General features: G+C 39.4%; 1 protein-coding gene across 4 annotated transcripts in view; it reads right to left on the bottom strand.

The window, feature by feature from the left end:
- The window catches only part of ARL15 (ADP ribosylation factor like GTPase 15), a 441654-nt gene that overhangs the window by 322728 nt on the left and 101618 nt on the right, over positions 1-17308 (bottom strand). For 2 of the 4 annotated variants that reach the window (XM_015140047.3, XM_078004127.1), the window contains exon 2: positions 7544-7612. In XM_015140047.3, coding sequence (XP_014995533.1) covers positions 7544-7612 — 69 coding nt within the window. 4 annotated transcript variants of the gene reach the window in all.

Raw genomic sequence — 17308 nt, forward strand, 5'->3', positions numbered from 1 at the left:
ACAGAAGAGGAGCCTACCTGATTCTTTTTAATGTCAGCATAGAATTATATTGTATGCCTACCCCGAAATTTATCAGTCTCCATTTGGTGGCTAAATACATGGTTAATTTTAAACTATATAGAATTTAGATTTTTAGAGCTAGAAAATACCTTAAAGAATATGTTTTACGGAATCAAAAGTTCTCAAGATAGACGAACATACTAAAGCCCCAAATCTTGAAGCATATTCATCAAAAAGATCACAGGTTTCCTTGGTAGCAGACAGGAGATGGTAGGCTGCAGCTTTTTCCACTATTTAGAAGTTGAGTGCTCAAATTCGAGGCCAGATTTCTGAGTTTGATTCCCACTCCAACACTTACTCAGCCACCTTTGCCAAATCACCTAAAAAACTGGGCCACCTTTGCTAAATCACCTAAGTTATTTGGTCCTGTTTTCTCATCCCAGTAATGGACTAATATACAGTTGTTGTCAGGATTAAATTAGTTACAACATAAAGTACTTAGAGTATTGACTTAGAAATAAAGCAGTAAGTGCTAATAATAATAATTATTATTATTTATGCCATACTAGTTCAAGCTTACTTTAAAAAATTATTAAAATTTCTGTTCTTGGTGTGGGTAGAACAGAAAACACAAACTTTTGGTTGTTACTTGAGATTTTGGCATTTACATATTCAATGCTATTTCTTCATTATTCTTTCATTATTAAAATACAAAACTGTGATTAAACAGCTGCAGTGGGATATACTGAATAATAAAGGATTTGAGTATATTAAACTGAAATAGGATTCCAAACAGAAATGTGAACATATATTTCTGCTAGAATTGTTTGTTACCTATAGAAGCCTCCTTCAAATGAGAAATGGAAGAAAACAAGAAAATAAAAACCATCAGTCCTACTGCATTTTCATTCATATGAGTTTCACAATAAAGGATGAAAACTTTAAACTCTGAAGAATATACTAGTCAATATATATTGATTCTTCAGTAGTAAAAACACCTGAGATATTTTTGGGAAACAGATATGTTCATTTCAGCTCTTCACAACATATAGATTTGTACTTCCTTTCACATTCGTGGTATTTGTTTTCAGATTTTTTTAAAATTTTTTTACTTGAACACACTAGACTGAAGTGTAGTAGCAGAGTCCAAATTGTTTGAACATCTTTCAGCTGCAAGAACACAACATTATCAGGCAATTCATTGTAAAAAAGCAGCATGAACTTGTCTGGGTGTTCTCCAGGTAATGAGAAATATCTCATGAATGCCAGGGAAAGAACTTTAAATGACTGCTCTTTTAACACACCTTTCAGGCAAATGTCTTAAGGCCAGTGTCACAGAAAAGCACCTGAGCGGGAGGGGGTGCCCCTGCTTCATGATCACACTAGCTCTGAACATAATTAAAACTAATCCTTTTACCTGCCTACATTTTTTACAAGCACTCTGTTCAGTACAGTACATAAAAAAGGTCTGCATGTTTTATACCAAGATTCAATCAGTACTTCAACATTTGGGGGGGAAATGCAAGTCCAAACAACAGCAGCTCATTCACTTATTTAAAACATTCAGCTATTTTAAAAGGCTTAGAAAACACAGAGCATAATGGTGTATCATAATGACAAGTCCTCATTGGAGGCACTGCATCCAAATTTGCTTACCTCAAGCTTTGAAAAACAGCCAAGATATGAAAACTCTAGAGAAGGAAAAACTTATGCCATGACTTGCATTAAGAAACAGGCTATAGAAACAACAAGTGTTTACAAACCAATTGAGGTACTTACGTTACCCGAGGAAGGATGATAAAAGAATTATCTAAAAAATTAGTTGATATAATCATAAACAATACCCTAAAAGGGTTACCTGTACAAGAGTTAGGCAGAGGTCAGTGTTGCTCTGTCCTCACATTCATGGTATGACTGAGAGAAAATACAGGGAATATCTTCACTTAGGTCACAGAAAATACATTTCACCTGGCAATAAGCACTTCAGCTGTTGATGACAAACTTTTTATATACAATTTTATTCATCTTTCCATACTCTATCACACATAGGCGAAAACAACAACTCAATAAACTGAACCACAATTATACTTCTTCTGCAACGCTTCTTCTCACACTTTATTGAAACGTCACTTGTTATAACAACAAAAAGCCTACCTTCTCAACTAATCGGATTTACTTTCACCACTTTTTTGCAGCTCAGTCGGATGATCACGATACATATAACACCTATGCCCTTTGTCTCCATTTAAATCCCTCATATTCAGTGGGTTAGGAAAAAAAAAAAAAAGTTGAGTGATTCTATTTATCTCAATAGCTTTCCTTGGTTTTACCCTCAGTTCAAATCTATGGCTGACCAGAGATAAGACCAGAGCACAATATCTCCATGGCCTTAGTCCTGACTCCATAATGAATGACTTTGAGTTTCTTTTCCCAGGTGCACCTCTTCCCATCCTTCTCAATTCCTTCACTCTATACGTCACCAACTACCCCACACCCACCTCACTCTACACCTCACCAACTACCCCATACCCACCACATCACCATGAAAGGAATAAGCTTTTGTGTTTTCAGAGTCTGAGATATGAAAAAGATTCTTTGCTTGGTCAAACTTCAGTCAGGCTTCCGAACCTTCTCCTAAACCCATCTGTGCACTTCTTTGTGAAATCCCATTTTAGCAAAGAGCCTGGCTAAGTCAGTTCAGCGAGAACCCCCATATCTAATTTGATCATCCTTCTCCACCATCCCCCAGGTGATGTCTGATCACCTCAGCCAGTCTTCTGCAAGAATCCTGTTAGGTTGGTTTAGCCAGAGTCCCCCTTACCCCTTATGTTTCTTCTTAGTAATTTTCCATCCACTGACCCCTACCCTGCTCTTTGGCTATAAATTCCTACCTCCCCATGCTATATTTGAAACTGAACTCAATCTTTCCTCTTGCACTGCAAGAACCCATTGCAGTGGTCCCTATACCTATGGTGATGGTCCTGAATAGTCTTCCCGGCCTTTACTGAGCATCATTGAATAATTTTTCTTTAACATGTAACCCAAAGTCACAGTGGACCATCTCCTTGACCTCCTAACTTTAGTAACTAGGGCCTCTTAGAAAACCTCAAGTCAGAATTTAAAATTATATAGGGACAAAAATCAAGTGACCAAGCTATGTAACTGGCAGGAAATTCAAAGCAAGAAGGAATTCCCTCACAGCCCAAAAACATGGGTACCAACTAGAGTATATGGCACAAATAAATTCAAAATTTGACATTTTGAAAGTCATATGAATGAGCTCTCTCTTTAGCTCAAGTTTAATGACTCCTGTCCCTTTAAGAAGTTTCTTATTTATTTCTTAGGCAAGTGTAATTAAGAAACAACCACCCATATTGTAGAATAATCAAGATAGAAAAATTATATTTGTATAATTTGTGTGATACAGTATATGGTAGGCAGAATAATGGCTCCTCTAAAAGATATCCATATCCTAACCCCTGGAACCAGTGACTGTTACATGGCCGGGGGCATTAAGGTTACTAATCAGCTGACCTTACAAATATTATCCTGAATTAATCCAGGTAGGCTCAATGTCATCACAATTGTCCTTAAGCAGAAAGGAGAAGTCAGAAGAGTGAGAATCAGGGAGATGGCATTGTAAGCAAGACTGACTAATCACCACTGGCTTTGAAAATGAAAAGGAATTCAGGCGACCCCTAGAAGTTGAAAAAGGCAAGAAAAGGGAATCTCCTCTAGAGCCTGCAAAAAGGAATGCAGCCTGGCTGACATCTTAGTTTCATCCTGGTGAGACCATTTTGAACTTCTCACTGCCAGAACTGTAAAGTAATAAAATGGTGTTGTTTTAAGCTACTTAGTATGTGGTAATATGTTGTATCAGCAATACAAAACTAATACAAGTGGGATGCCAAACAGTGAATAATAAAGACCTAGCTCTTTCCAGTTATATAAAAGGTCATTTCATACGTAATTATCCTTAAAGTATTTGGAAGGGAGGGTGTTGTTTTCTTTGTACCTATTTACAAGGTTTTCTAAAGTCAAATTATTATCTGAAATATCACCTTTCATGAATAAAATCAATGGAAAAAAGTCTTCATAGATTTCTGATGTGCCAGAACATATCCAATACATAAGCAATATATACCAGAAGTCCTAGGGAAGCACCGTTTTTCTATTATAAGGATGGAAAAAGTTAATGTCATTATTCCCCATTCTATGCCATGATTTCAGGGGGTTCCCTATTTTCTAAGTACTTACATAAAGCTCCCAAATTATCTTTAAAATAATCCTAGCTTGTTTTCTCCTCACAACTTGGCCTCATTTTACTCTCCTGAATCAAGTAAGTCCCATCCCACTCCACCCTTACCATACTCAGCTCCGCACTCCCCGCTTCACTGTTAAATACACATTTCTTGGTGTAAACCTCAGGGGACACAAATCAGCTTTAATACCAACAGAAAATATAATTATCCCTAATCAATTAGATACAAAGAGTTTTAATATATTTCAAAACCAAACTGAGCAACATTTAACTTCTCTTGGTCACTCACCATTAACCTTAACTATATAGCATATAGCCAAGAATATCAACTTCTGTAAAAACAAAATACTTCGCAGCATCACAACTCCCCTTTCTCATCCATTGGAATAGATTCTGGATAATCAACTATTTTATATTTAACACTATTTGATGTCTTTTTATAAGCACAAATTAAATAAAAATAATAATCTCTTGTTTTTATTTCCTTCTATAAAGTCTGTGAAAGTATGAGAAACTATCCAATGACTAAAGTCAATTCTATAAAATTACATTTTAGGGGATCTCCATGTCACACACACAAGCTTCTACTTCCCCTCAGTAACACTGGTTTTAAGATTCTTGAAGATAATTTTAATCATGACAACATTTTTATGTATGTGTGGAGCCATCAGCTAGTACCATTCCATGTAAGGAACCACTGTTGGTCAATAACGTTTTCAGTAATCCATAGTGAACTGAGGAAAACCAAGAACAAAAAGGGTTGGTTGGTTTGTTTCCCATAAAACTACCTTTTTTTCAATTTAAAAGGACTTATTTATTCAAAGATTATAATCTTCCTACAGGCAGGGGCAGGAGGGTATTAAAGTCATGAACTGAACTTAGTAATAGTCCCTGAGGGTTGTTTTTCTAATGTCCTTATTGGCAAACTAAGTCCCACCTTTGCCTACCCGCCAAAGTTTTTTTATTTATTTTTAATATTATGGTTCTATAAAATCCAAAAATTTGGAAGCTGCCACCTAAACAACTTTGAAAATTTGAGTGGTAAAGGACATAGTGGTAAGTTACATACAATTTTCTTTTCGAGAGAGGAAATCAACATCTGTGTTTATAAAATGTTAACCAAACCACAAAATATCTTTTTGTGATAATTATATTAATAACAGTGAGGGTGAAGACAAGACTGAACTTTTCCATCCATGAAGACACATGATGAAAAACAAATCACATATAACTATTACATATGCCAGACTCCATTCTATTTGCTGTAATTCCCACAGGAGACGTGCAGGAATTCTGCACTGCCCATGTTTTCAGGAATTAGGACTTTGACTTTTCCTTCCCTCTCCAAGTTTCTGCTGAGAACCCAGTCCTAAACTGTCATAAATAAGGTAAGACTTTTGGCAGACATACACTGCTTTGAATTGCTCATCTGTACCTATATTGCCTAAATATGAATCTCCATTATCCCCTTGGCAATTACATTAACTCCAGACGGTGGCCTTCTTAAAATCCAGACAAATTACCCAATGCCCAGACTTCTTTCTAGAAACTAAAGATAATGCACACAACTCTCTAAAGTTTCCAGTCACATCTTGCACTTTTTTCTCAACCTCTTTACATTTCAGTGCAGATGAATAAGTGTTTAAAACGTAAAGGAGCTGATGCTTAAAAGCACACCCTAGGTATTTTGGATCAAGGGCCATAATCAAAGGATCAGTTCTGAACATTGTACTGATTTTGGAGCAAACAAAGCTCATTTAGTAGTTATCACTCAGAATCCAATCCAGGTATTTGTGTAGCTTGTGCACTGTTTTTCACGGCAGTACCTGGAGGAATGTATAGTCATTTACTAAGAATCATCTTTGCTATCAATTCCCTTGCTTTTATTTTTATTTATTTGTTTATTTATTTATTTTTGAGATGGAGTCTGACTCTTTTTGCCCAGGCTGAAGTGCAGTGGCACAATCTTGGCTCACTGCAACCTCCGCCTCCCGGGTTCAAGCGATTCTCCTACCTCAGCCTCCCAAGTAGCTGGGATTTACATGTGTGAGCCACCACGCCCAGCCTCCCTTGAACTTTTCTAACTCCCTTGGTTGCACACTCCTCAAAAATCCCAACAACTGCTATGGCATGAAGAGCTCTCACTTTGGGTGAAGTACTTTCCAAGCACTTTGGAAGGATTATTGCATTTAATCCTCGTAACTCCCCTGGGAGGTATACGCTTTATATCAGGCCCCCGTGACTTAAAGTCATCTGCTCAGAGATCGCTTGCCCAAGATGACACAGCTAACAAGATTTGGGATTTGAACACAGGTCTAACCTGCTTTCAATAAATAAATAAATAAATAACCACTGCATTGCACTGCCTGTTAGGGAAAACCCATCAGGGAATAAAAAGGTATTCGAGTTACTTTGTTCCAAACAGAACAAAAGTTTAGGGACTACCCTTGGCAAAATACCAATGTCCCAGAATCATTGCCTCTCCTTACTGGCTGGCCCATTTGACACTTACTGAAGAGCAGTTCTTTGCCTTTAGAGTATAACCTTCCAGAAGCTGAGGGCTCTGTTAGCTAAACTATTACGCTAGAATTCCAACCAGCAACTGAAACCTGATACCATGTTCATGATTAATCATTCAACAAATTTTATTTGAGCACCACCATAATTAAGTAACTGTTAAGTAATTGAAATTCTGCTGTGGAGGACTAAATATGTGAAAGCCATGTTCCTGTCCTCTAGGAACTACTGGTCAAAGGCACAGTAAAAACAAAGACTGCTCCAGAAACAGTAACTAAAGTTACATGATGACTACTTCTAACTTCCTTGTCCTTTTCCTCAAATTCATAATTTTCTGGGGAATGGAGAAGGAAGACATGAACACTGTTTAATACTTAAAAAATATCTACTGGAACAGACTAAATTGTCCTCCTTCCCCCTTATTCTTCCTCTGGTTTGGCCCTTTCTCCTCTAACCCCAGAATCTGTATTTTTTCTTTGGCTAATCTAGATTAGTGATATCAAATTAAGAGAACTGGACAGGAAAAACAAAACAAACCAAACAGTGGGAGTAATAAATATATTATATTGATCTGGCCCAAAGTCTATGTCTGTTTAATCCTAGTCGTTACATAGTTTATGTACAGTTGCAAGGGGGTAAAAAACTAATCCCAGCACCTCAAATACTATAATTAGGACTTCTCGAAGCTTGAAAAGGGTGCCAGTAGGATCAACTTTCTGAGTTGGTACTCTTCATTCATTCAACCAATATTGACTGAGTACTCACCAGTACCAAGAGGTAGATATTTATAGTGAACAAGGAAGATATTCCCACAGCCCTCATGGAAGGTATAGTCTAGAAGGAAAGTCAATATTAAACAGAGTCAGAAATGCATGTTGAAATACTGTCAATGAGAAGCACTGTGAAGGGAAAGAACAGGGTGTCTCTTAAAAGTTTACCAGATTGTATACCGTGATACTTCAAAAAGCTGACAGGGAAAGAAATCTAAGAGGTAAGTGATCATATTTAGATGAAGAGTTAGGAAAACCCTCTGTGGGGGATAAGAAAACAAAAAATATCTTAGCTGAAATAATTAGGAGTTAGCCAGACAAAAAATGAGGAGAACAACGTTTCATAAAGAAGGAACTATAGTTATGTAAGCCCTGAGGGGAAAAAGAACTTGATTTGTCATGGAAACTGAAAAAGCTAGCATGGTCAAGAAGTAGCCATCAGGGAAAGAGGAGAACAAAAAAACACAAGAAAATGTAAGGGCAGCCAACGATATGAACACACCTAAACCAGAAGTCTTCAAATGACTTCCAATAATGTCTCTGATACAAAATAATAATGAATATTGAAAGCCCATATGTAAAAAAGTAAGCAATTAAAATACAATACATTTTCAAAATTCTCAAGTGACCAAGATTTGTAACTAGAAAGGCTCATTTAGTCCAATGAGCCCTACATCTTTCAAATAAGAAAGGAAACCCCATGCCCATGCATGAGATGCTGTCATCCTCTCTGAATCTCCTTTCTCAAAGCACCCAAGTTCCTCTAGCAGAGAGAGGAGTCTTGTTTGTCCTGAAGGGTTGTTCTACACCACATGATGACAATATCCTATACAAAAGGGACACAGAAGCCACTGGACGGTAGGTGCACAGGATGTGGCATGATACTAACTCCCATGGCCCCTTTCAATATGCAAATGTATGTAGGTATCTGTCTGCACAGGGAGACTAAGAGAATTTTAAAAAGAGGCCAAACTGCACTTAAAATCCCTCCAAAAGAGACATTTTACTTCACCCCCAATGTTCCCTCTTCTTAAAAACACGACAGTCGCCGGGTGCGGTGGCTCACACCTGTAATCCCAGCACTTTGGGAGGCCGAGACGGGTGGATCACGGGGTCAGGAGATCGAGACCATCCTAGCTAACACGGTGAAACCCCATCTCTACTAAAAATACAAAAAATTAGCCGGGTGCGGTCGCCGGCGCCTGTAGTCCCAGCTACTCGGGAGGCTGAGGCAGGAGAATGGTGTGAACCCGGGAGGCGGAGCTTGCAGTGAGCGGAGATTGCCCCACTGCACTCCAGCCTCGAGGACAGAGCAAGACTCAAAAAAAAAAAAAAAAAAAAACGGGGCGGAGCAAGATGGCCTAATAGGAACAGCTCCAGTCTCCAACTCCCAGCGCAAGCGACACAGAAGACAGGTGATTTCTGCATTTTCAACTGGGGTACTGGGTTTATCTCACTCGAGAGTGCCGGACAATCGGTGCTGGTCAGCTGCTGCAGCCTGACCAGCGAGAACTGAAGCAGGGCGAGGCATCGCCTCACCTAGGAAGCCCAAGGGGGAAGGGAATCCCTTTTCCTAGCCAGGGGAACTGAGACACACAACACCTGGAAAATCGGGTAACTCCCACCCCAATACTGCACTCTACCAAGGATCTTAGCAAACAGGCACACCAGGAGACTATATCCCACACCTGGCCGGGAGGGTCCCACGCCGGTCCACAGAGCCTCCCTCACTGCTAGCACAGCAGTCTGCGATCTCCGGGCAAGGCAGCAGCGAGGCTGGGGGAGGGGCGCCCGCCATTGCTGAGGCTTAAGTAGATAAACAAAGCAGCTGGGAAGCTCGAACTGGGTGGAGCTCACAGCAGCTCAAGGAGTCCGGCCTGTCTCTGTAGACTCCACCTCCAGGGACAGGGCACAGCTAAACAACAACAACAAAAAGCAGCTGAAACCTCTGCAGACGCAAACGACTCTGTCTGACAGCTTTGAAGTGAGCAGTGGATCTCCCAACACGGAGGCTGAGATCTGAGAACGGACAGACTGCCTGCTCAAGTGGGTCCCTGACCCCTGAGTAGTCTAACTGGGAGACATCCCCCACTAGGGGCAGACCAACACCCCACACCTCACACGGTGGAGTACACCCCTGAGAGGAAGCTTCCAGAGCAAGAATCAGACAGGTACAATAGCTGTTCAGAAATATTCTATCTTCTGCAGCCTCTGCTGCTGATAACCAGGCAAACAGGGTCTGGACTGGACCTCAAGCGATCTCCAACAGACCTACAGCTGAGGGTCCTGACTGTTAGAAGGAAAACTAACAAACAGGAAGGTCACCCACAACAAAACCCCATCAGTACGTCACCATCATCAAAGACCAGAGGCAGATAAAACCACAAAGATGGGGAAAAAGCAGGGCAGAAAAGCTGGAAATTCAAAAAATAAGAGCGCATCGCCCCCTACAAAGGAACGCGGCTCATCGCCAGCAACGGATCAAAGCTGGACGGAGAATGACTTTGACGAGATGAGAGAAGAAGCCTCCAGTCCATCAAACTTCTCAGAGCTAAAGGAGGAATTACGTACCCAGCGCAAAGAAACTAAAAATCTTGAAAAAAAAGTGGAAGAATTGATAACTAGAATAATTAATGCAGAGAAGGCCATAAACGAACTGACAGAGATGAAAACCATGACATGAGAAATACGTGACAAATGCACAAGCTTCAGTAACCGACTCGATCAACTGGAAGAAAGAGTATCAGCGATTGAGGATCAAATGAATGAAATGAAGCTAGAAGAGAAACCTAAAGAAAAAAGAAGAAAAAGAAATGAACAAAGCCTGCAAGAAGTATGGGATTATGTAAAAAGACCAAATCTACGTCTCATTGGGGTGCCTGAAAGTGAGGGGGAAAATGGAACCAAGTTGGAAAACACTCTTCAGGATATCATCCAGGAGAACTTCCCCAACCTAGTAGGGCAGGCCAACATTCAAATTCAGGAAATACAGAGAACGCCACAAAGATACTCCTCGAGAAGAGCAACTCCAAGACACATCATTGCCAGATTCACCAAAGTTGAAGGAAAAAATCTTAAGGGCAGCCAGGGAGAAAGGTCGGGTTACCCACAAAGGGAAGCCCATCAGACTAACAGCAGCTCTCTCGGCAGAAACTCTACAAGCCAGAAGAGAGTGGGGGCCAATATTCAACATTCTTAAAGAAAAGAATTTTAAACCCAGAATTTCATATTCAGCCAAACTAAGTTTCATAAGTGAAGGAGAAATAAAATCCTTTACAGATAAGCAAGTGCTTAGAGATTTTGTCACCACCAGGCCTGCCTTACAAGAGACCCTGAAGGAAGCACTAAACATGGAAAGGAACAACCGGCACCAGCCATTGCAAAAACATGCCAAAATGTAAAGACCATCGAGGCTAGGAAGAAACTGCATCAACTAACGAGCAAAATAACCAGTTAATATCGAAATGGCAGGATCAAGTTCACACATAACAATATTAACCTTAAATGTAAATGGACTAAATGCTCCAATTAAAAGACACAGACTGGCAAACTGGATAAAGAGTCAAGACCCATCAGTTTGCTGTATTCAGGAGACCCATCTCACATGCAGAGACATACATAGACTCAAAATAAAGGGATGGAGGAAGGTCTACAAAGCAAATGGAGAACAAAAAAAAGCAGGGGTTGCAATACTAGTCTCTGATAAAACAGACTTTAAACCATCAAAGATCAAAAGAGACAAAGAAGGCCATTACATAATGGTAAAGGGATCAATTCAACAGGAAGAGCCAACTATCCTAAATATATATGCACCCAATACAGGAGCACCCAGATTCATAAAGCAAGTCCTTAAAGACTTACAAAGAGACTTTGACTCCCATACAATAATAATGGGAGACTTCAACACCCCACTGTCAACATTAGATAGATCAACGAGACAGAAAATTAACAAGGATATCCAGGAATTGAACTCATCTCTGCAGCAAGCAGACCTAATAGACATCTACAGAACTCTCCACCCCAAATCAACAGAATATACATTCTACTCAGCACCACATCGCACTTATTCCAAAATTGACCACATAATTGGAAGTAAAGAACTCCTCAGCAAATGTACAAGAACAAAAATTATAACAAACTGTCTCTCAGACCACAGTAGTGCAATCAAACTAGAACTCAGGACAAAGAAAATCAAAACCGCTCAACTACATGGAAACTGAATAACCTGCTCCTGAATGACTACTGGGTACATAATGAAATGAAGGCAGAAATAAAGATGTTCTTTGAAACCAATGAGAACAAAGATACAACATACCAGAATCTCTGCGACACATTTAAAGCAGTGTGTAGAGGGAAATTTATAGCACTAAATGCCCACAAGAGAAAGCAGGAAAGATCTAACATTGACACTCTAACATCACAATTAAAAGAACTAGAGAAGCAAGAGCAAACACATTCAAAAGCTAGCAGAAGGCCAGAAATAACTAAGATCAGACTAGAACTGAAGGAGATAGAGACACAAAAAACCCTCCAAAACATCAATGAATCCAGGAGTTGGTTTTTTGAAAAGATCAGCAAAATTGATAGACCACTAGCAAGACTAATAAAGAAGAAAAGAGAGAAGAATCAAATAGATGCAATAAAAAATGATAAAGGGGTTATCACCACCGACCCCACAGAAATACAAACTACCATCAGAGAATACTATAAACACCTCTACGCAAATAAACTAGAAAATCTAGAAGAAATGGATAATTTCCTGGACACTTACACTCTCCCAAGAGTAAACCAGGAAGAAGCTGAATTCCTGAATAGACCAATAGCAGGCTCTGAAATTGAGGCAATAATTAATAGCCTACAAACCAAAAAAAGTCTAGGAGCAGATGGATTCACAGCTGAATTCTACCAGAGGTACAAGGAGGAGCTGGTACCATTCCTTCTGAAACTATTCCAATCAATAGAAAAAGAGGGAATCCTCCCTAACTCATTTTATGAGGCCAACATCATCCTGACACCAAAGCCTGGCAGAGACACAACAAAAAAAGAGAATTTTAGACCAATATCCCTGATGAACATCGATGCAAAAATCCTCAATAAAATACCGGCAAACCAGATCCAGCAGCACATCAAAAAGCTTATCCACCATGATCAAGTGGGCTTCATCCCTGGGATACAAGGCTGGTTCAACATACGCAAGTCAATAAACGTAATCCAGCATATAAACAGAACCAAAAACAAAAACCACATGATTATCTCAATAGATGCAGAAAAGGCCTTTGACAAAATTCAACAGCGCTTCATGCTAAAAACGCTCAATAAATTCGGTATTGATGGAACGTATCTCAAAATCATAAGAGCTATTTATGACAAACCCATAGCCAATATCATACTGAATGGGCAAAAACTGGAAAAATTCCCTTTGAAAACTGGCACAAGACAGGGATGCCCTCTCTCACCATTCCTATTCAACATAGTGTTGGAAGTTCTGGCCAGGGCAATCAGGCAAGAGAAAGAAATAAAGGGTATTCAGTTAGGAAAAGAAGAAGTCAAATTGTCCCTGTTTGCAGATGACATGATTGTATATTTAGAAAACCCCATTGTCTCAGCCCAAAATCTCCTTAAGCTGATAAACAACTTCAGCAAAGTCTCAGGATACAAAATCAATGTGCAAAAATCACAAGCATTCTTATACACCAGTAACAGACAAACAGAGAGCCAAATCATGAATGAACTTCCATTCACAATTGCTTCAAAGAGAATGAAATACCTAGGAATCCAACTTACTAGGGATGTAAAGGACCTCTTCAAGGAGAACTACAAGCCACTGCTCAGTGAAATAAAAGAGGACACGAACAAATGGAAGAACATTCCATGCTCATGGATAGCAAGAATCAATATTGTGAAAATGGCCATACTGCCCAAGGTAATTTGTAGATTCAGTGCCATCCCCATCAAGCTACCAATGAATTTCTTCACAGAATTGGAAAAAACTGCTTTAAAGTTCATATGGAACCAAAAAAGAGCCCGCACTGCCAAGACAATCCTAAGTCAAAAGAACAAAGCTAGAGGCATCACGCTACCTGACTTCAAACTATACTACAAGACTACAGTAACCAAAACAGCATGGTACTGATACCAAAACAGAGATATAGACCAATGGAACAGAACAGAGTCCTCAGAAATAATACCACACATCTACAGCCATCTGATCTTTGACAAACCTCAGAAAAACAAGAAATGGGGAAAGGATTCCCTATTTAATAAATGCTGCTGGGAAAATTGGCTAGCCATAAGTAGAAAGCTGAAACTGGATCCTTTCCTTACTCCTTATACGAAAATTAATTCAAGATGGATTAGAGACTTAAATGTTAGACCTAGAACCATAAAAACCCTAGAAGAAAACCTAGGTAATACCATTCAGGACATAGGCATGGGCAAGGACTTCATGTCTAAAACACCAAAAGCAATGGCAACAAAAGCCAAAATTGACAAATGGGATCTCATTAAACTAAAGAGCTTCTGCACAGCAAAAGAAACTACCATCAGAGTGAACAGGCAACCTACAGAATGGGAGAAAATTTTTGCAATCTACTCATCTGACAAAGGGCTAATATCCAGAACCTACAAAGAACTCAAACAAATTTACAGGAAAAAAACAAACAACCCCATTGAAATGTGGGCAAAGGATATGAACAGACACTTCTCAAAAGAAGACATTCATACAGCCAACAGACACATGAAAAAATGCTCATCATCACTGGCCATCAGAGAAATGCAAATCAAAACCACAATGAGATACCATCTCACACCAGTTACAATGGCAATCATTAAAAAGTCAGGAAACAACAGGTGCTGGAGAGGATGTGGAGAAATAGGAACACTTTTACACTGTTGGTGGGATTGTAAACTAGTTCAACCATTATGGAAAACAGTATGGCAATTCCTCAAGGATCTAGAACTAGAAGTACCATATGACCCAGCCATCCCATTACTGGGTATATACCCAAAGGATTACAAATCATGCTGCTATAAAGACACATGCTCACGTATGTTGATTGCGGCACTATTCACAATAGCAAAGACTTGGAACCAACCCAAATGTCCATCAGTGACAGACTGGATTAAGAAAATGTGGCACATATACACCATGGAATACTATGCAGCCATAAAAAAGGATGAGTTTGTGTCCTTTGTAGGGACATGGATGCAGCTGGAAACCATCATTCTCAGCAAACTATCGCAAGAACAGAAAACCAAACACCGCATGTTCTCACTCATAGGTGGGAACTGAACAATGAGATCACTTGGACTCGGGTAGGGGAACATCACACACCGGGGCCTATCATGGGGAGGGGGGAGGGGGGAAGGATTGCATTGGGAGTTATACCTGATGTAAATGTCGAGTTGATGGGTGCTGACGAGTTGATGGGTGCAGCACGCCAACATGGCACAAGTATACATATGTAACAAACCTGCACATTATCCACATGTACCCTAGAACTTAAAGTATAATAAAAAAAAAAAAGAAAAAAAAAACACGACAGTCATAGGCATCTACACACAGACACAGCGTACTTCTATGGAGTCCTATTCCTGTTCTACAGAATTGTTCACACTGCACCTACACTTTCTGACCAAACTGCCTGTTGAGAAGACAATCTGTAGTTACACAAATGAGAAAAGACTTCTGATTAAAGTGGCAGGTTGAACACAGTCATTTAGTTCCACTTTCTCCTGAAATTGCACTAAAATGATTTTAAAAGACATTTTTTAAGAAAAGACAAACATACTTGGATATAAAAAATAACCACAACATTTTGGAAACTAGAAAGCAGAAGAACAAGTGGTAACTGGTCCAGCACACCAGAAGCTGACTCTAAACAGGCAGTGAAAAAAAGGGAAGCCACAAGACAGTTTGCTCCCTAGGATTCCCAAGAAGCTCAGGAATGGGTGGAATCCAAGATCCCTTATAAATGGGGATGAAGGAGGGACTAAAAACAAGAGGATTGGTTCAGATGCCTTTAAGGACTTAAGAGTTCTAGATCCTCTCTCTGATTTCACAGAGCTGGGCAACTGGCCCTGCCACCCTGGTAGAAGGCTACACCTTTTATTTTCTGTACTGAAGACCACCAGGCACATATTACAGCAGGAGGAATGTACAGAAAAGGAGAATTAAGTGAAACTTTAGCATAGTGAATATTGAGAGCCCAACGCCCTTTTTCCCCTTATTTCCCCCACCACGGAGGCCCAGGCTTACATTCTCCAGGTGGGAGCCTGAAAGATTCTTCTTTGGAATATCTAACCACCCCAAGAGAGAAAACCTAAAGGTATGTTTATTGGGAGCTCTCTGATAAAACAGCCAAATACCCATGGGAGAAACACACAGTAGGTAAATTTCACTCTTGCACACAGAACTCTGAATTAGCTTCATATGCCCCACTTTTAAATATAAATAGACAAGAATTGCCAAGCATCTAACAAAAGTCACTAATATGAAAGACAGAAACCTAACACAGGAAAAAAATTTTTTTTAACTTGGGGTATGCAGTTACCCCATACAATGAGATGAAAACCTAATACATACATACATGCACATGCACACACACACACACACACACACACACATATATATTCATACACCAAAGCACACCATGAAATTTCAGAAGACTGGAATTGCCAAACAGGATTAAAAACAAAATCATCACCACCACCAGAAAAAGTACTTCAGATACAAAAGTTCAGGATCAAAACAACGATGTTGCTCTGGATAGCAACAGCTAGAAGCTTAGAAATAAATGGCTTCATGACTTCAAAACTATGATGGACAATTATTTCCAAGCTAGAGTTCTATATCAACTAAACCATCAGTCATGAGTCCAATAAGCAAAATCTCAAGAAAACCGACTTCCAATGAACTTTGGAGTAAGCTAAAGAACACAAAGACCTGGAAGCCAGCAAGCATCTTACAGAAGAAAGGGTCCCCTCAGCATGATAATTCAGGGGGCCCCCCAGAGACGACAGCCATGCAGCAGGGCTGGTCAACAACCAGTCCAGATTGGAGTAGATCAGAAGCTCTGAGAGAATGTCACCAAGAAGATGAACTAGATAGAATTTTATAGCATACCTATTTGAAATTATTAAGAGGAGATTTATGTAACTCAAGAGAGACTGAACATTGACTGAATGATGAGGACATAGCAAACTAAGAAAATGACAAAATATGACAATGACTGACTCAAGAGAAAGTGGAGTTGAATAAAGGGGAAATCTTAATATGATAGCAATGAATGGCATTTATAAAGGCATAATAATATAAACACATGGATTTACCCAAAATGAGAACATTAACCACATGGGCAGAATGAAGGAGTGGGGGGAGGTAAAGACGTGTGTTGGGGTGAATGGGGAGAGAAAAGAGCAAAACCCTCAATTTCCAAAGCAGAAGCCAATAGACAATGCCTAAACCTGAAAAATCAAGAAGTAGCTATATAAGTATGTTAACTAGAATGATGGAGGTAAATATAAAGAGAGAAAGAGAGAGAGAGGCTAAATACAGTAGCTGAAATGGAGAAAGCTAGAGAAAGAGAAGTTAGAGAGGGCATTTGAAGGGAGGGAAAGAAGAAGAAGTTGACCATTGACCACTGGTTTTCACATAATAGGCTCTATAAGATTATTTGATCTTTTAGAAAATATTCACGTATAACCCTGATAAAAAAAAAAAAAAAACGACAAAATAATAAAAAGCCAAGAAATATGGACT

The sequence above is a fragment of the Macaca mulatta genome, chromosome 6 (assembly GCF_049350105.2).
Source record: "Macaca mulatta isolate MMU2019108-1 chromosome 6, T2T-MMU8v2.0, whole genome shotgun sequence".
In the NCBI taxonomy this organism is placed as follows: domain Eukaryota; kingdom Metazoa; phylum Chordata; class Mammalia; order Primates; family Cercopithecidae; genus Macaca; species Macaca mulatta.